This window comes from Hippopotamus amphibius, chromosome 6 (assembly GCF_030028045.1).
Source record: "Hippopotamus amphibius kiboko isolate mHipAmp2 chromosome 6, mHipAmp2.hap2, whole genome shotgun sequence".
Taxonomy (NCBI): Eukaryota; Metazoa; Chordata; class Mammalia; order Artiodactyla; family Hippopotamidae; genus Hippopotamus; species Hippopotamus amphibius.
Window position 1 is genome coordinate 102810327 of NC_080191.1, and position 21246 is coordinate 102831572.

The 21246-nt window shown below is 40.8% G+C and overlaps 1 protein-coding gene across 1 annotated transcript in view; it reads right to left on the bottom strand.

Moving 5' to 3' along the window:
• Positions 1–11429: 11429 nt before the first annotated feature.
• The window catches only part of HACL1 (2-hydroxyacyl-CoA lyase 1), a 43688-nt gene continuing 33871 nt past the window's right edge, over positions 11430–21246 (bottom strand). Inside the window, exon 17 of the mRNA XM_057737952.1 lies at positions 11430–11586. Within this exon, the coding sequence (XP_057593935.1) occupies positions 11554–11586 (33 nt within the window). The 3' untranslated portion in view covers positions 11430–11553. The remainder of the gene's footprint in view (positions 11587–21246) is intronic.

The following is a 21246-nucleotide window of genomic DNA, read 5'->3' on the forward strand; positions in this document are numbered from 1 at the left end:
ACCAACGACTTTCCATGCCAAGTACTTGGCTATCATTTTTTAAAACTGAGATGCCATGTTTCACAGGCCATAAATTCACATACCATAAAATTCACCACTTTAGTGCACACAATTCGGTGATTATCGTATTGAATCAAAGTTTCGATAGGCTCAAAGCAAGGCGGGGCTCCATGTCAAGGATTCCACATCTGCTCAGGACTGCGAAATGGACCCCCAGGTGGTGTTTCCTCAGACACTACAGGGTTATGACAGATGGAAAACGCTGTGTGCAGAAATTGCCCCTGAGGGGGTGCATCTGAGGTTTGCCTAGAAACAAACCAAGGGTGTTTATTTGTGTCCAAGTGACTTAGGTCCTCTGGGCAAAATCAGGGCGTGTCATTCTTACTGATAAAAGTTTCTGCTAGTCTATGACTTTAGAAAACAAAGTTACTCAGGAATAAAAAAGACAGTTGTTAGGCATCTCCCTTTGCAAGGAGTCCCTGGATGGAATATTTCCTTCTGTCAACTTTGCATATTGTTTGATCCATGTCTCGTACTGCAGCCTCACGAAAGGCTGAGAAGAATTTTATATTCTTAGCCTGAGCTGATTTTTACTTTCTCAGAAAAAGAAGGCAACCCAGACCTTCCAGCCCAGCGGGGCCTCTAGTGGACCCAGGTGCGGCTGCCATCTGACCGCAGCTGCTTGAGACCTGAAGGTGAGGTGAGAAGAGCCGGCTGAGCCCCATCGACCCACCAAACTGTGGGGGAAGACGTCTTGTGTTTACCCACTGCATTTGGGGGTGGTCTATGACTCATAAATCCCCCCCACCCCGGAGCAGACCGCTCCCCTGATGGGAGACTCGGATCACCCTCATGAAGAAGGAGCTAGCGGAGAGGAGTGAACGTCAATTAGAGGAAGCACTTAGTCAAAGGAGACTGCGTGTTACCCTCTGGGGACAGAAGTTAGAGCGTGGTTACCTCTGGGGGATGCGGGGTTGAGTGGAAGGGGCAGGATTGCCAGAAAGTATTCAGTATCTGGGTCTGGACGGAGCTTATGTGAACGCACACCTACGTAACAGTTCACTAATCTCTACACGTAAGACAGGAAGCAGAACAGAGCTCAGGAGCTAATTTCTACTAGACTAACAAAGAAAAGTTAACCAATTCTGTGAAATGGATACCTGCCACAACCATGCTATATTATGGGATTATGACAGATGCATGAAGTAAATATTTATGCAGGAAAAAGGTATTAATTATGAGTGACTAAGATGCCAAAGAGGAATGTGACTGAGAGCAGGGAATTTAAGAAGAATATAAAATTAGGAAATGGCTGGAATAGTCACTCACACAATTCCTATTTTATGGATTAAATTAGAAGTAGGCTGTACCCTCTTCAAGGTCATTGTCCCTGGAATTAGAGATGGAAGGAAGCTTTGAAATTGTCTTCTACTTGTTCTCAAGCTGTTCTGCACACTGGCATCACCAGGGGAGCTTTAAAAGGCACTGATGCCTGGGTCCCACCCTAGAGATTCTGATGAAATTGGGCTGGGGTATGGCCTGAGAACCAGGACTTTTAAAATCTCCCCAGGTAAAGCGCAAAAAAAAAAAAAAAAAAAAAAAAATCTCTTTCAAAACTGCATCAAAAACAAAAAAACTTAGAAATAAACCTGACCAAGGAGGCGAAAGACTTATGTCCTAGGAACTATAAAACATTGATAAAGGAAATTGAAGATTATTCAAAGAAATGGAAAGATATCCCATGCTCTTGGATTGCAAGAATTAACATAGTTAAAGTTGCCAAAAGCAATCTACAGATTTAATGTGATCCCTATCAAATTACCCATGACATTTTCCACAGAACTAGAAGCAATAATTCTAAAATTTATATGGAACCATAAAAGACCCAGAATTGCCAAAGCAATCCTGAGGAGAAAGAACAAAGCTGGAGGCATAACCCTCCCAGACTTTAGACACTACTACAAAGCTACAGTAATCAAAACAGCATGGTACTGGCACAAAAACAAACATACAGATCAATGGAACAGAACAGAGAGCTCATCAAGAAACCCACACGTCTACAGTCAGTTAATCTTCGACAAAGGAGGAAAGAATATACAGTGGAGAAAAGACAGTCTCTTCAGCAAGTGGTGTCGGGAAAGCTGGACAGCATCATGTAAATCAGTTGGGTTAGAATACACCCTCACACCATACACAAAAACAAACTCAGAATGGCTTAAAGACTTAAACATAAGACATGACACCATAAAACTCCTAGAAGAGAACATAGGAAAAACATTCTCTGACAGAAATCGTACCACTGTTTTCTTGGATCAGTCTCCCAAGGCAATAGAAATAAAAGTAAAAATAAACAAATGGAACCTAATCAAACTTAATAAGCTTTTGCACAGCAAAGGAAACCATAAACAAAATGAAAAGACAACCTATGGACTGGGAGAAAGTATTTACAAATGGTACAACTGACGAGGGCTGAATTTCCAAAGTATACAAACAGCTCATACAGTTTAATATCAGAAAACCAAAAACCCAATCAAAGAATAAGCAGAAAACCTAAATAGACATTTCTCCAAAGAAGACATACAGATGGCCAACAGGCACATGAAAAGATGCTCAAGATCACTAATAACTAGAGAAATACAAATCAAAATGAGATATCACCTCACACCGGTTGGAATGGCCATCATTAAAAAGTCCACAAATAATACATGCTGGAGAGGTGTGGAGAAAAGGGAACCCTCCTACACTGTTGGTGGGAATGTAAATTGGTGCAGCCACTGCAGAGAACAGTATGGAGGTTCCTCAAAAAACTAAAACTACTGTTGCCATATGATTCAGCTATCCCACTCCTGGGCATATACCTGGAGAGAACTCTAATTCCAAAAGATACATGCACGCCAATGTTCATATAGCACAGGGAACTATACTCAATATCCTGTAATAAACCATAATGGAAAAGAATATGAAAAAGAATATATATGTATATAGCTGAATCACTTTGTTGTATACCAGAAAGTAACAGAACATTGTAATTACTTCAATTAAAAAAATTAAAATAAAATAAAAGATGATGGCAGGGCTCTACCAGGGTTGAGAACTAGGGGTCAATTTCAACCACTTTTCACAAATGAGTACACAGAGGTCCAGTGCAGACAATGGCTGCGAAATCGGCTGCAGCCGATTTTCTCTGATGTGCTCTAATAGGAGGGAGCTGCGGCGTGGAGGATGCCAAAGAGCCAGTAATCTAAAAATACTTTCTATTTGGTTTGGGAAAGCAGCACGTGACTTCCCGGCCGCCGATCAGCCTGGCTAATTCAGTTTGGCTCAAATGAATGTGCCTTTTCCTGATTTTACACTGACAGCCCAGGCCTGTGCTGAGGTGTGGAAGGAAGGCAGCCAAATTAAACACTGGCCGTGGCCAGTTTCCTGATGGGAACAGACCGCTATCAAAGGCATGCAGTCACTACAGGGACATGGGGACTTTTCTTACCTAGCTCTGTAACTCCGTATGGGTTGGGGGCCAGAGGCGGAAGAGGGTGTGAAGGGAGAGGGGCTAAGGTTTCCTGCTAAGCATTTCTGTAAACACACACGCTCCAGGCAACTCTGAGTTAGGTGTTCTGTTTCCTCCCCCCATCACAGAGATAAGGAAACTGAGGCTCTGCAGGGTGTAACTGCCGGAGCAGAGCAGGATGGAAACTCAGGCTTATCACACTCTGCCCAAGAGTACAGTCCAGGCCCAATGCTGAAAAATGAGCTGTTGACAGACTTGGGTCAGATCCTTAGATTTTTCAAGTCTTGCCACGTGAACTTTGGCCCCCTTATTTTTCCGCGCTAACAGTCTTCCGGCAGCAGTAGAGAGCCCTCCAGGCGTGTCCTGCGGCAGTGCGACTGACAGAGCCCCAGCGGAGGCTCCCCGAAACCTGCCTCCAGCATGGGCCTCGGGGCTGAGCCTGCTTCTCCCAGGCACCTGCTGCTCCCTTCCCATCTCTGCGTCCAGAAGGATATGGAGGGGGGCCTGGTCCCGGGAGACACGGATCTCTGATAGAAGCCTCGCCAAAGATTCCTTGGACTGAGTGGCAACCAGGGTGCTCCCACCCAACTTTCCCTCCTGCCCTCCCTTCCTGGGGTCCCGTCTGCATTGTCTGATGACCCTCCCAGGCTTCCCAGCCCCTCCTGTTTTCTCTCACACTGACATTCCCCTTAATAAAATTCTCATTTGTTTAATCCCATCTTGGCACCTGCTTCTCAAAGGACCCGGACTAAAGCAGTGCCTCTCCCCATTGGTGCCCCAACCCTGCACACATCACCATGGGAGAAAAGAGGGAGCAAAGGTGGTCACCTTCTGCTGATTTGCCTGGGGACTTTGGCCTGAGATTTGAAGGTGCAGATGACAGTGGCAACGTGTTCGCCTTCATCACTGGTCTCGGTGCCATGAAGGAGAGAAGGCGAGGTGACAAGTAATAGACTGCCACTCCCACTAGCCCTAATTCAACTGCCAGGTGACCACAAGCACAAACAATACTTTGGATTCTTTTCCCATCTTGTTATGTCCCTTGGGGAAGATATTCAAGCCCCGCAGCCTTAGTAACTCCTTGTGGGGAGATTTTCTTGCCATCTTTTGCTCCTCCTGAAGGAAGAAAGCCAATAAACAATATTCTGATTCTAAAACACCCAGAAGGAAGTGGTCCATGCCCAAAGTCACCAGCATCATTTAGCATTGTTCTGGAAGTGGTAGCCAATGCCACCAGATGAGAAAAAGGAAGAAGAGGTTTGAGAGAATTCATTAAGGTATGGAATTAGTATACAAAATATGCAAACAATGGCCAAATAAAAATATAGTGGAAGATAAGAACTTATTTACAACAGTGACAAAACAGATGAATGTCTAGGAACAAGTTTAACAAAAGCTGTGTAGGGACTTCCCTGGTGGCGCAGTGGTTAAGAATCCGCCTACCAATGCAGGAGACACGGGGTTCAATCCCGAGTCTGGGAAGATCCCACATACTGCGGAGCAACTAAGCCTGTATGCCACAACTACTGAGCCCATGTGCCACAACTACTGAAGCCTGCACGCCTAAAGCCTATGCTCCACAAGAGAAGCCACTGCAATGAGAAGCCTGTGCACCACAACAAAGAGTAGCCCCTGCTCTCCCCAGCTAGAGAGAGCCTGCACGCAGCAACAAACAGCCAACGCAGGCAATAAATAAATAAATAAATTTATTTAAAAAAATAAAAAATAAAAAGCTGTGTAGTACCAATACAATGAGAATTTTAACACTCCACTGAGGGACAGAAAAAATACTTTAATAAATTCAAAGATACCTTATTCTTGAGTAGAAATGATATTTTAAGATCTGATTATCCAAAGATTCATTTCATATTTAATATTTAAATGGGTATTTAACAGGTATCCATTTAATGCCACTCTCCATTAACTGCATCTTCTTTTTTTCTGTAATTCTGAAGCTTTGACACCTGGGCCTTGCTGACCGCAGGGACTGCCCCTCCCAGGTTAGCTAGTTTCCCATGGGCAAACAACTCTTTTTATATGCAAATCAGTCCTGAGCCCATAATCCCAGCCTCCCTCTTTATCACATTTTGTATTGGGCTCTCACATTCCAGGCCTCCGTCTTCCTGCCCTAATCACCCCAAGGTCATGTCCCAGAAGCCCTGGTCAGCCCCCACACCCTGGAGCCCGTGGACATTATTCAAACTAGCTAATCCTAAATGTGCTTAATCTGCCTCACCTCTTTCTCTCCAAGGAAAGCAAGGTAAAGGCTTCAGCCGCGAGCTCCCTCTTTCTCTGTGGAGACCACCCTCACCGCTTCCCCGTGCAGCTCTGCGTGGTGCGGGGCCCTCTCCTCTCCAGAACTGTGAGTAAGAAACTATCTTTTCTTGGCAATCGTCTCTTGATCTGTTGGCCTTGCTGAATGTGAAGTCCTTCTATTAAAGCACTAAATTTTTTAAAAATTTATTTATTTTATTTATTTATTGGCTGTGTTGGGTCTTCATTGCTGCACACGGGCTTTCTCTAATGGCTGAGAGCGGGGGCTACTCTTCATTGTGGTACGCGGGCTCCTCATTGTAGTGGCTTCTGTTGTGGAGCACGGGCTCTAGGCACGTGGGCTTCAATAGTTGCGGCACACGGGCTTAGTTGCTCCGTGTCCCCTGTATTGGCAGGCGGATTCTTTTTTTTTTTTTTTGGCACACGGGCTTAGTTGCTCCGCGGCAGCATCTTCCTGGAGCTGGGATCGAACCCGTGACCTCTGCATTGGCAGGCGGATTCTTAACCACTGAGCCACCTAGGAAGCCCCCTGGCAGGCGGATTTTTAACCACTGCGCCACCTAGGAAGTCCAACGCACTAAATTTTAAAATGCACTCCAATGAAAATACTAGATTTTTTGTGCTATTCGAGTTAACAGAAAAATAATCAAATGAAGATAAACATGAAATCTCCTGAAGGAGAAAGATGCAGGCAGGGTGACGGGGAGAGGGGACAGCTGGAGCAGTGGACACAGGGCAGGGGACAGGAACGGCACTGTGAGTTGTGAAATGGAGTTAGGAGGGCAGTGGATGTACGTTTCAGTCCACAGTACTCAAATGTGAAAGAAATACTTATTTCCAGTTAACTCAACTTTACTTTGACCTCCATTTTGCCAAGGTGGAAACTTGGCCCCGTTCCATCAGGGCCTCGTGGCCCAGACGTCACCCCCACTCCGGCTCTAAGGACCGTGGGGCTTGTCTAACCGAGACACCAGGGCTGGGCTTTGGCTTTTGGTGGCTACCTCTCCAGGCTGCACCCTCAGAGTTGTTTGCTGCAACATCTGTGATATAAACCCCTCCTGGGCCGCCACCCCTGCAAGAAAATATCTGTGATGTATATATTGTGTATATGACATGTGGGAGTAGATTCTTTTGGGGGGACCCCACAGAGGCGCTTGCCAAACAGAGCAAGGGGATGCAGGCCCTGGAAAAGGAGAGATGGGTGACATTTGGGGACCCAGGCACTCAGTCGAGGTGGGAAGGGAGATGGGAATTCAATCCATCATGAACATCGTGAGCAGTGAGGGAGGCACACGCAGGGTGCTGCAGGAGGGCTGGGAGAGAGGACAGCTTCATGGGAGAGGTGACAACACGGCTGATACCACAAGGCAAGTGGGGGGTGGGGGAAGCACTCAGAGCACAGGAGTGGAAACGGCCGGCAGAGCTCAGGCTAAGGCGAGAGCGGGTCTGATTTCCTGAGTCCTTCCGGACCAGTGGGGTGAGGAAGCAATTCCTGGGAACATGCTGGGACCAGGAAAGCACTCGGGTCAAACCAGCCAGCTATGGATGAAGCACTCCGCAGAGCTGGCTCCAGGGACCCCTGGGTAGCAGACCGTGGATGATACCATCTCTGGATACTCCGAGGCCTGAGTCAAAACTTAAAGTGCTCCCTTCAGACCTAGAAACTGGAGATCCAGGGGTTTCTAGCGGTGCCTTCTTCTCTCTGCTCTTTAATGCCACAACCTGGATGTACCATGGCTTCCCTGACCAGCTGGCCTCTCTCAGGGAAGAGAAGGCCTTGGAGGGGAGGGGCGATCCAAGATAACCCAGTGAAAACCAGAAGCTTGGGCAGCCTCGCCTGTCAGATACGATGACAAATCCAAGGTGCACTTTAATCTGCACCTTATCTTTGGGAGGATTTCACAGGATCTTCAGTTTCCTTTATCCACATCACTCCCTTATTTAGATTAGCAGCAGCAGATGCAATCAGAAAACGCCAGATGATTGAAACTTCACCTGTACACATTTAGCTCTCCATAGCAGTCAGCAGATTCAGTGTCATCCGTTTCATCTGGAACTTAACTGGTTTCCAACTTCTTTAATACATTCATACGAAATTCCATCCTTGTCACTCTAAGTCTGCATTTCCTTTAGCCATGTGCCACTTCTTCACAGCAGTGCATGGCTTCCCCACTGCCTAGAGAAGTGTCGTAAAAACAATAAAGGAAGCTGGTGCAGCCACTATGGAAAACAGTATGGAGGTTCCTCAAAACACTAAAAATAGAACTACCATACAATCCAGCAATTCCATTTCTGGGTATTTATCCAAAGAAAATAAAAACATTAATTCAAAAAGATGTATGCACCCCTATGTTCACTGCAGCATTATTTACAATAGCCAAGGTATGGAAACAACCTCAGTGTCCATTCCCAGATGACTGGATAAAGAAGATATGGTATTAATATATACAATATATTACTACTCAGCCACACAAAGAATGAAATCTTGCCACCTGCAGCAACACAGATAGATCTGGAGGGTGGCATGCTAAGTGAAGTAAGTCAAACATGGGAAAACAAATACTGTATGATTTCGCGTACATGTGGAATCTAAGAAATAAAACAAATGAACAAACAAAATAAGACAGCCTCATAGATACAGAGAACAAACTGGTGGTTGCCAGAAGGAAGGAAGCTGGAAGGGTAGATAAAGTAGGGGACGAGGTTTAAAAGGTAAAAACTTTCAGCTATAAAATAAGTCATGAGGACTTCTTTATCCAGTCATCTATGAAAGGACATTGATGTTGTTTCCATACCTTGGCTACTGTAAATAATGCTGCAGTGAACATGTAATGTACACATAAGGAACATAAAGAGTAATATTGTAACAACTTTGTACAGTGACAGAGGGTAACTTATTGTGGTGACCATTTCATAATGTGTAAAAATATCGAATCACTAGGTTGTACACCTGAAACTAATATGATATTGTTTGTTACTTGTAATTCAATTAAAAGGCGTGAAGGAACAAATATATTTTTGGAAGCAATATTCTTCTCATTTTCCTTTGGTGTTCAAAATCCTACTATTTCTTTGTAACAGATTAGAGACCTTTTTCCCTAAGGAAAATATACTCAAGTCACATAATAAGCTGAGCTACTTCAAAGGTGCATATGTGAAATAACCATAGAAAATATCCACCGAGCTATTTCCAAACTTCATGAATTCTCATTCAACTATTATCCAGTGAGCAGGTGGTAGTTTAAGGAGGTAAAAACACACAGCCCCAGTTTTCCAGGAAATGACTCATCTATTTGGGAAATAAGATCCACTTAACTTGCAAAGTGAAACCACACTGCTAAATAGGACACAATTCCAGCCAGTGTTCTCCTCTTCTCTAAAGTTGCATCTTCCTAAAACACTATGGCATTTATTGAGTGCCTTCTATATGATAGCACTGGGCTACTGGATAACTTTTTGAACCCCTAGACAACTCCACGAAGAATGAAAGGCTTGGGAGAGAATATTAGTGGAAGCCATTTCTGAGCCTGAATTCTCAGTTTTCCTAAATCAAGAAAACAATCATAATCTTTCAAAGTTCAGTTTTTATGAGGCACTTGAGTATTCAACATACTAGGATCGCTTAAGAATGTTCCTTATTAAACTAGGGGATATAAAATGTTTTACCAAGTAAACTTTGACTATCAACCAACAGATTCATTTTAGAGGGGCATATTCAATATTTTATCCAAGGAAAGGCCTGAATGAGGAGACCAATTTTAAGATCCCATTTATAAAACAGGCAGTCAGTGGACAGTGCTCCTGGACTAATCTGATCTTTGCATGTTCAGACTGACCTCTGCTGGGCAGTCTATTAACCTGCCAACTTTTCTTCTCTCTTGAGATAATATGACTAGAGAATGAGCCTTCTCTCCCAATTACATCTAGTACCCAGATGTATATAGTTCAACTCACAAATCTTCATCAAGCCCTCCACCCTTCAGCGAAATCTTGTATTGCACTTGGCCACCAGAAGCCAGTGTCCACAGGCAGAGTGGGACACTGATGAGATTACGTGAGCCACCCACTCTCCACCCTCCTTGGATATTCCCTGTGCCCTTCTGCAGTCCAGGCTCTCTTGTATCTCAGAATTATGTAAGAGGACCTGGCCCCAGGGGCCTGATCTCAGGGGCCTGTCAGGTAAAACCACAGCTCCCTTGCAAGTACCTCCTGCGTTCACACCTCAAAGCTGGAGTCCACCACTTTGTGGAGGTCACTTAGGCCCCTAATTAGCGAAAGGACACAAGTCTGATGTGTATGGTACAGTCAAACCAGATGAACTTGGATATAAAGTCCTACACTCCAATTCATACATAAAACTGCAGATAATAAACAAGAATGACCCTGAAAATAAGTGATATTTTTTCTATTTCTAATATTTTCTTAATGTCTGTTTCTGGTAATACAATTACATAATTATTTTTACTTTAAAATCTTATAAAAGTAGGAAAAAGCGGTAGAGGAAGTAAAAATTACTTAAATCCCATCACCAACTTATATTAAAATTTTGGTTTATTTTGTGCCCACCTTTTTTCTCTATGTATGTTCATGTGTATGAGTAAAGATGTATATCCTGACCTGGGCCCATCCATTAATAAATATTCTTTAACACAATTTTTATTTTATGGTGTTGACAGATCATAATTTACATAACCAGTATCTTATTATTAAACATTGGGGTTGCTCCTAAATAAAACTGCTGAATGGCCTTGTATATAAATATTTGACCCAATATTTTATCATTTCTTTAAAATACATTATTGAAACAGGCACACTGGGTCAAAAGTTATGGGGTGTGAACATTTTGTGATTGCAAATACGAGCACTGCTGGAATTCCTCTATGGAATTTGTACCAATTTCATCTTCTGCCCCAGCACAGCACTCCCCTCTTCACTTCCCCCTCACCAAACGCTGAAAATTCTAACTTAAAAAGTGCTTTGCTAAGTGGCTGGGGTTTAAAAAAAAAAAGGGTTTTCAGTTTAACTTGCACACTCATTTGTATTCACGCTCATACTTTTATTAATCATTTGTTTTTCTGTACTCATACACTCATGCCCTTTGCCTAGTTTTCTACTACTGCATTAATATTTTTCTTATTTATGAGTTCTTAGTACATTAAGGCTGGTGATTCTGTTGGTCTCAATGTGGTACACATAAACTAAGGTTGATAATCCAAATACACCCTGAAATGATTAGTTTGGGTGTGGTGCAACTTCTCCTTTGGCTTAGTAAGTTCTTTCCAGGAAAACAAAGCTAAACAAAAACCCAACTCATAAAGCGCAGAACAAGCCCCATTAAATACTGGGTAGACTAAGGTATGAAGTGGTCAATGGATAAACTACGAAGCAGAAATAGTCTAGGCACTCCAACTTACTGAACATGCCTCTACATTACATACTTCTTAAAGCTTTTTTCTTCAGAAGACGTTTTTTAAAATATATGTGACTTTAAGAATGGGTTTACTTGAAAGAATACTGATGTGTAATTCAACAGTTAGGCAGTTACAATGCTATTTAATAACCCCCTTCTTTCATCTGTAAATGGTTATTTCTGTGGTAGAATACTGGTAACTTTATGTTTTTTTATCAATTCCTGCACTATAAAATGTCATTTAGAAATGTTTTTTATTTTTTTTGCACAACAATTTTAACATTATAGTAATTTCACTGTAGAAAATAAAATTGCATCTTAAAGGAAAGAGAAAACTCAGGTCACGCATTGACATCTTTGTTTACATATTAGAGCGAGTCAGCCAGTGAAAATCCTAGAAAAAGAAAAGACAACAAACATTCAGTCAAAAGAAATAACTGTGCCTACCTGTACCCTGTTTTGCTTGCTCTAAGATCTAAAAGTCCCATTATAACCACACTAGCCACAGTGGTGGTCAGTGAAGTTTGTCTTTGGTCTAGAGGTTTTCCCAAAAAGGAGTGAATCTTGCTGTTTCGTCCTACAAAACAACCTAACGTCACTTTCTGGATCTTCCCCCATTAATAGTAATCAGAGCACAAAAAAACTAGAGTCTGAAAGAACCAGAAGTACATGCAAGAGAAGAGGGGAATTTACAAAGCAGAAGTAGAGTCACAGATGTAGAAAACAAACTTCCCAAGGGGGAAAAGGGGGCGAGGGATAAATTGGGAGATTGGTATTGACATATAGACACCCTACTATATATAAAATACATAACTAATAAGAACCTACTGTATAGCACAGGGAACTCTACCCAATACTCTGTAATGACCTATATGGGAACAGAATCTAAAAAAGAGTGGATATACGTATATGTATAACTGATTCACTTTGCTGCACAGCAGAAACTAACACTACATTGTAAACCAACTAAATTCCAATAAAAATTAATTAAAAAAAAAAAAAAAGAAGAAGAGAGGAGATGAAGGAAGCCCAAGGAGGACTGAGCTCCCACATCTAAGAACTTGGGCAGAAAGAGCAGTGCACGGAAGCCTTGCCCAGGACTAAAATCATCCTAACCATGTGGCCTGGACACAGGCAACTGCAGAGATTAGGTCCTCCCTGTATTTTATAGCAGGAAGCAGCCAGCTACACCATGAACCAATGACAAAGGGTAACCACTAGTTTGTTTTCTATATCTGTGACTCTGTTTCTCTTTTATTATATTCATTCGTTTTATTTTAGATTCCACATATAAGTGATAATATACAGTGTTTTTCTTTCTCTGTCTGACTTATTTCACTAAGCATGATATCCTCTAGTCCATCCATGTTGTAGCAGATCACGGAATTTCATTCTTTTTTTATGGTTGAGTAATATTTCATTGTATATCTATACCACATCTTTTTAATCCATTCATCTGTCGATGGATATTCAGGTTGCTTCCATATCTTGGCTATTGCAAATAATGTTGCTATGAACACTGGGGTGCACATATCTTTTCAGACTCACAGATATAGAGAACAAATTAGTGGTCACCAGTGGGGAGAAGAAGAGGGGAGGGATGAGATATGAGATTAAGAGAGACAAATTACTATGTATAAAATAAATAAACTGCAAGGATCTATTGCACAGCACAGGGAATATAGCTGGTATTTTATAACAACTTTAAATGGAGTATAATCTATAAATATATTGAATCACTATGTTGTACACCTAAAGCTAACATGATATTGCAAATCAACTATACTTTGTTTTTAAAAAATGACATATGGCAATGGACATACAATCAATCAATGAAAAATAAACAGTTTAGAAACTATAATATATGTGGAATTCTACTGGAAGGAAGATAAAATGATGTTGAAGTGGTAGATGCAAAAAATATAAGGATAATCCTCATGGAATTATAAAAGAGGAACTAGGAACTTGTATTTTTCCAGCAACACCCCCAAATTCATAGAGAACTCAGAAAACAGACCATTAGAAGCAGATCATTTAGAAAGGCATTAGCAGAGAAGGGACAATCAATTAGGGCCCTTCTGTGACTAACACGGCTTTCAAGGCTGTTTTGTCTGTGTGTTCTGAATGTGTTTACCAAGGCTCCCTAGTGCTCTGATGCCCTGATGCCAGGAGGAGGGCATCCTGGTTGCAAAACTAATATCCCAGTTACTGGAAAGTATATACTCAGCTACAGATAAAATGACATGAGGTTTTAAAACCTATCTACTGGTTGTCTAGCTAGCAGAAATCATTTCAACAAAGTTTCTTTTCTTTTTTTTTAAGTAATCAATAAACCCACAGAGGTACTGAATAGATTCTGAAAGTTGTTAATACTGCTTTAAAACAGTCTGCCTGCTTGCTCCACATAAATACCTGCTAATGCCACCGACCCCATCACCTCTCTGGCCTAGTCTTTCTGTGCTCACCATCCCATCACCGTGCTTCTTCTTAAGTATCTCTTCTCTCTGTTATGAGAAGAGCCTATGAGAGGCTAAGCCAAAGCCTCTCTTTTAATTTAAAGTATAATTGACATACAGCATTATACTAGTTTCAGGTATGCAACATAATGATTTCATATTTGTACTCATCGAGAAATGATCACTATAATAAATGTAGTTAACATACACCACCATACATATATGGTCACAAATTTTTTCTTGTAATGAGAACTTTTAGTATCTATTCTCTTAGCAATTTTCAAATATGCAACACAGTATTATTAACTACAGTCACCATGCTGTGCATTACACCTCCAATGACATTTATTTTATAACTGGAAGCTTGTAACTTTCGACCCCCATCATGCATTTTGCCCACTCCCCACCTCCCAACTCTGGTACCATCAATCTGTTTTCTGTATCTATGAGCTTGGTTTTTTAATTTGTTTTAGATTCCATAAGTGAGATCATGTGACACTTGTCTTTCTCTGTCTGACTTAAGTCACTCAGCATAATGCTCTCAAGGCCCATCCACGTTGTTGTGATGCTAAGATTTCATTCTTTTTTTATGGCTAAATAATAATCCATTGTGTATATATACACCACATTTTCTTTCTCCAGTCATCCACTGTAGGTTGTTTCATATCGTGGCTATTATAAATAATGCTGCAATAAACAAGGAAATGCATGTATCTTTTAGAGTTAGCGTTTTCATTTTCTTCCCATAGACACACAGAAGTGGAATTGCTGGATAACATGGTAGTTCTGCATTTATTTTTGAGGAAACTCCATGTTGTTTTCCACAATGGCTGCAGGTATTTATATTGCCATCAAGAAGCCACAAGGATTCCCTTTTCTCCACATCCTTGCCATCACTTATTTTTTGTCTTTGATAACAGCCGTTCTAGCATGTATGAGGTGATACCTCCCTCACTGTGGTTTTGATTTGCATTTCCCTGATGATGAGTGAGGTTGAGCATCTTTTCTTGTACCTGTTGGCCATCTGTATGTCTTCTTTGGAAAAATGTCTACTCATATTCTGCCCATTTTTTAGTGGATTGTTTTTTGCTATTGAGTTAATTGAGTTCTTTATATGTTTTGGATATTAATCCCTTATGAGACAATATGATTTCAAATATTTTCACCCATTCAAAAGGTTGCCTTTTGTTTTGTTGGTGATTCCCTTTACTGTGCAGAAGCTTCTTAGTTTGATATAGTCCCACTTATTTTTGCTTTTGTTGCCTTAGCTTTTGTGTTAGATTCAAAAAAATTATCTCCAAGACCAATGTCAAGGAGCTTATGTCAGTTTACCTCCAGGAATTTTTTGATTTCAGGTCTTATATTCAAATCTTTAATCCATTTTGAGTTAATTATTGTGTATGGTATAAGACTGTGGTCCAGTTTCATTCTTTTGCATGTGGCTGCCTAGTTTTCCCAACACCACTCATTGAAGAGACTGTCCTTACCCCACTGTATAGATCTATGTGTCTGTTTTAATGGCAATATCATACTGTTTGATTACTATAGATGTGCAGGATAGTTTGAAATCAGGGTGTGTGATGCCTCCAGCTTTGTTCTTTTTTCTCAAGATTACTTTGGCTATTTGAGGTCTTTTGTGGTTCCATACCAATTTTAGGATTGTTTATTCTATTTCTGTGAAAAATGCCATTAAAATTCTGATAGAGATTGTACTGAATCTGTAGATTGCTTTGGGTAGTATAGACAGATTAACAATATGAATTCTTCCAAGCCAAGAGCACAGAATATTTTTCCATTTCCTTGTGCTTTCTTCAATTTTTTTCATTAATGTTTTATACTTTTCAGGGTATAAATCTTTCATCTCCTTGGTTAAATTTATTCCTAAGAATTTTATTCTTTTTGATGCAACTGTAAATGAAATTTTCTTAATTTCTCTGATACTTTGTTATTACTGTATAGAAACAGAATTCTGTGCATTAATTTTGTATCCTACTTTACTGAATTTATTTATTCTAATAGTTTTTCAATGGTGTTTTTAGGCTTCTCCTATATATAATATCATACTGGGGCTTCCCTGGTGGTGCAGTGGTTAAGAATCCACCTGCCAATGCAGGGGACATGGGTTCAAGCCCTGGTCCGGGAAGATCCCACATGCCATGGAGCTACTAAGCCTGTGTGCCACAACTACTAAGCCTGTGCTCTAGAGCCCTGGAGCCACAACTATTGAGCCCATGTGCTACAACTACTGGAGCCCACACACCTAGAGCCCATGCTCTGCAACAAGAGAAGCCACTGCAACGAGAAGCCTGCGCAATGCAACTAAGAGTAGCCCCCGCTCTCTGCAACTAGAGAAAGCCCACGTGCAGCAACAAAGACCCAACACAGCCAATAAATAAATAAGTAAATAAGTAAATAAATAAATAAATAAATTTTAAAAATATCACACCATCTGCAAACAGTAACAACACTCCTACTTATTTGCTTCCAGTCTGGATGCCTTTCATTTCTTTTTCCTACCTAACTGCTCTGGCTAGGACCTCCAATACCATATTGAATAAAAGTGGCAAAAGTGAGCATCCTTTTCTTGTTCCTGATTTTAGAGGAAGCTTTCAGCTTTTCACTGTTAAATACAATATTAGCTGTGGGCTTGTGACACATGACCTTAATTATGTTGAGGTATGTTCCCTTTATAACCACTCTGTTGAGATTTTTAATCATAAAAATAGATGTTGAATTTTGTTAAATGCTTTTCTCTGTATCTATTGAGATGTTCATGTGATTTTTATCCTTCATTTTTTTACTGTAGTGTACCACACTGATTTGTAGATATCAAACCATCTTTGCATACCTGGAATAAATCCCACTTGATCACGGTATATAATCCTTTTAATGTATTACTGATTTTTACATCTATGTTCATCAGGGATAACTAGAAAATTACTGGCCTGTAATTTTCTTTTCTTGTGGTATCCTTGTTTGGTCTTGGTTATCAGGGTAATGTTGGTCTTGCAAAAATGAGTTTGGAAGTGTTCCTTTCTCCTTCATTTTTTGGAAGAATTTGAGGAGAATTTGTATTAATTCTTTTTTTTTTTAATATTTATTTACTTATTTATTGGCTGCACTGGGTCTTTGTTACTGCACACAACTTTCTCCAGTTGCCATGAGTGGGGGCTGCTCTTTGTTGAGGTGAGCGGGCTTCTCATTGTGGCAGATTCTCTTGTTGTGGAGCATGGGCTCCAGGCACGTGGGCTTCAGTAGTTGTGGCATGTGGGCTTCAATAGTTGCAGCACGTGGGCTCAATAGTTGTGGCACACAGGCTTAGCTGCTCCACGGCATGTGGGGTCTTCCCAGACCAGGGATCGAACCTGTGTCTCCTGCATTGGCAGGCGGATTCTTAACCACTGTGCCACCAGGGAAGTTCCAAATTCATATTAATTCTGCTTTAAATGTTTGGTAGAATTCACCAATGAAGCCATCTGGTCCTGGACTTTTGTTTGACAGGTTTTGATTACTGATTCAATCTCCTAACTAGTAATCAGTCTGTTCAGAATTTCTGTTTCTTCGTGATTCAGTCTTGATAGGTTATGCTTCTAGGAATTTATCCATTTATTCTTTTTTTTTTAACATTTATTTTATTATTGACTTAATTTTTAGCTGCACTGGGTCCTCACTACTGCGCACAGGCTTTCTCTAGTTGTGATGAGCAGGGGCTACTCTTCATTGTGGTGCACCCATCTCTCATTGCAGTGGCTTCTCTTGTTGCAGAGCACAGGCTCTAGGCATGCAGGATTCAGTAGTTGCAGCAAGTAGGCTCCGTAGTTGTGGTGCACAGGCTTAGGTGCTCCTCGGCATGTGGGATCTTCCTGGCCCAGGGATTGAACCTGTGTCCCCTGCATTGGCAGGTGGATTCTTAACCACTGTGCCACCAGGGAAGCCCTATGCATTTATTCTAGGTTGTCAAATTTATTGGTATATAATTGTTCATAGTAGTCTCTATGAAATTTTGTATTTCCATGGTATCAGCTGTAATGGCTCATCTTTCATTTCTGATTTTATTTATTTGAGTCCTCTCTCTTTTTTCTTGGCAAGTCTAGCTAAAGCTTTGTCAATTTTATCTTTTCAAAGAGCCAGCTCTTAGTTTCACTGGTCTTTTCTATTGTTTAGGCTCTATTTATTTGTGCTCTGATCTTTGTTATTTCCTTCCTTCTACTAACTTTGGGCTTTGTTTGTTTCAGTTCCTTCAGGTGTAAGGTTAGGTTGTTTATTTGATATTTTCCTTGTTGTTTGTTTGTTTTGGTGAAGTAGAAAAGGATAGCTATATCACTTTACCAGGTAAAGGGGGAACACCATGCCCCCCACCCGCCCCCGGGAATAGGGAGAGGTCTTATAGTCAGGGCTTGTGGTCAGCAGTATGTGATAAGGATCTAGGCAGTAACAGTCTTGCAGTCCTCTGAAGGGTCAGTGGTGAGGTAAGTAGGAGTCAGCATCATCAGCCTTCAGGTCCAACGGGTCTGGGGTCTACATGCTTGGGGGCTGCATACCATCATTAATCATTACATTCTCCCACCTGGAGGGGGTTTCAACATCTGGTATCTGGACTTACTGAGGCTCAGCTTCTTGATGTCTCATCGCAGAAAGAATTCAGTGAGAGAGTAAGTAATAGGTAAGAAGCAGATTTATTTAGAGAGAAACACACTCCACAGAGTGTGGGCCATCTAAGAAGGTGGGAAAGGCCTATTTTTCTTGTTTTTTGAGGGAGGCTTTTATTGCTGTGAACTTCTCAGAACTGTTTTTGCTGCATTCCATAAATTTTGGTATGCTGTATTTCCATTTTCATTTGTCTCAAAGACATTTTTAAATTCTTCTTTTGATTTCTTCTTCGACCTCTTGGTTGTTCAGTAGCATGTTGTTTTATCTCCACATATTTGTGAATTTTCTGGTTTTCTTCTTGTAATTGATTTCTAGCTTCACAGCATTGTGGTTGGAAAAGATGCCTGGTATGATTTTAATCTTCTTGAATTTATGAAGATTTGTTTTGTGGCCTAACATATCTATCCTATCTTGGAGAATGTTCCATGTACACTTGAGAAGAATGTGTATTCTGCTGCTTTTGGATGGAATGTTCTGAATATATCTCTTAAACCCATCTGTTCTAACATGTCATTTAAGGCTGATGTTTCCTAACGGATATTCTGTCTGGATGAGCTATTCATTGATGTAAGTGGGTGGTAAAGTCCCCTACTATTATTGTATTGCTGTCTGTTTCTCCCTTTAGGTCTGTTAATATCTGCATATATACATATATATGTGTGTGTGTATGTGTGTGTGTATATGTATATATAGGTGTTCCTATGTTGTGTGCATAAATATTTACAACTGTTAAGTCCTATTGTTGGATTGACCCCTTTATCATTATGCAATGCCGTTTGTCTCTTATTACAGTCTTTGCTTTAAACTCTATTTTATCTAAGTACAGCCATCCCAGATTTCTTTTGGTTTCCATTTGTATGAATTATCTTTTTTCATCTCTTCACTTTCAGTCTATGTGTGTCCTTACATGTGAAGTGAGTCTCTTACAGGCAGCCTATAGATGTCTTATTTTTTAATCCATTTAGCCACTCTATTTGTTTTGATTCAAGAATTTAATCCATTAATATTTAAAGTAATTATTGCTAGGTATGTACTTATTGCCATTTTGTTGTTTTCTGGCTATTTTGTAGTTCCCCTTTGTTCCTTTCACCAAAGTTCTTGACATCTGTCTTATAGAAACAGAATTTCAGTAGAATTCTATGTATTTCATAGTTTCCAAATTAGTTAATTTACATTTCATTGATTGTCCAGATGTGCATTTTGCCCATTTGTCCACTGCCTCGTTCGAAAAAGAAAAAAAATCTAACAGCAGATGCATGTATAAAGAACCAAGGCAGAAACTACTTGAAAAAAAGGGAAACAGTGAAAACAGCAGATGATATGCAAGGTGTCAGCATGGAGGCCAGGTATATAAGAGAAAGCAAAAGTAGCTGGACCAGGATCAGAGTACAAAGTTAAGTATGAAAAGCAACTTAATCTGGGATGGGAGAGGAATATATTACACACTTTGTCATTTATTTTACTGCTACAGTCCACACTGTTGTTTTGCTTTAGAGGCCAAAGTAACTACCTTTGAATATAACTGCAAAAATTACCCTGTTAGAGTCTCATATCCTATTGTGCTTCTTCTTCCACTCTCTGTCTTCCAGCCACTTTGGCCTTCTTTCAATTCCTTAGACTTGCCGTGTTCCCTTCTGCCAAAGAGCCTTTGCACATCTTTTCCCTCGCTTCTTTGCTGAGTTTGTCCTTACTTATCCTTCAGCCCTCAGTTTAAGCATCACTTTTGAGAAGCATTTCTGGTGACTCCAATATAAATCAAGTTCCTTTGTGGGGTTTTTTGTTTATTTTTTTAAAATTTATTTTATTGAAGTACAGTTGATTTACAATGTTGTGTTGATTTCTGCTGCATAGCAAAGTGATTCAGTTATATATACATATACATGTATATTCTTTTCTTAAGATTTATTTATTATTTATTTTATTTATTTTTGGCTGCATTGGGTCTTAGTTTCAGCACAAGGGATCTTTTTTTTTTAATTTACTTATTTTTAAAAATTTTTCTAATTTATTGGCTGCGTTGGGTCTTTGTTGCTGCACACGGGCTTTCTCTAGTTGCTGCGAGCGGGGGCTACTCTTCATTGTGGTGCGCAGGTTGCTCATTGTAGTAGCTTCTCTTGTTGTGGAGCACGGGCCCTAGGTGCGTGGGCTTCAGTAGTTGAAGCACATGGGCTCAATAGCTGTGGCTCACGGGCTCTAGAGCACAGGCTCAACAGTTGTGGTGCACGGGCTTAGTTGCTCTGCGGCATGTGGAATCTTCCCAGAGCAGGGCTCGAACCCGTGTCCTCTGCATTGGCAGGTGGATTCTTTTTTTTTTTCTCTTACATTTAGTTTATTATTTTGTGTGTGTGTGTGTGTTTGTTTTTAATTTTATTTATTTATTTATTATTTTTAGGGGGTACACCAAGTTCAATCATCTGTTTTTATACACATCTCCCCATATTCCCTCCCTCCCTCAACTTCCCCCCCACCCTCCCTCGAGTCCCACCCACCCTCCCCATCCCAGTCCTCTAAGGCATCTTCCATCCTTGAGTTGAACTCCCTTTGTTACACAACAACTTCCCTCTGGCTATGTATTTTACAGTTGGTACTATATATATGTCTGTGCTACTCTCTCGCTTCGTCTCAGCTTCCCCTTCAACCCCCGCTCCCTCCCAATCCTCGAGTTCTCCAGCCCATTCTCTGCATCTGCGTCCTTGTTCTTGTCACTGAGTTCATCAGTACCATTTTTAGATTCCGTATATGTGAGTTAGCATACAATATTTGTCTTTCTCTTTCTTACTTCACTCTGTATGACAGAATCTAGGTCTATCCACCTCATTACATAGAGCTCCATCTCAACACTTTTTATAGCTGAGTAATATTCCACTGTATATATATGCCACATCTTCTGTATCCATTCATTTGTTGATGGGCATTTAGGTTGCTTCCATGTCCTGGCTATTGTAAAT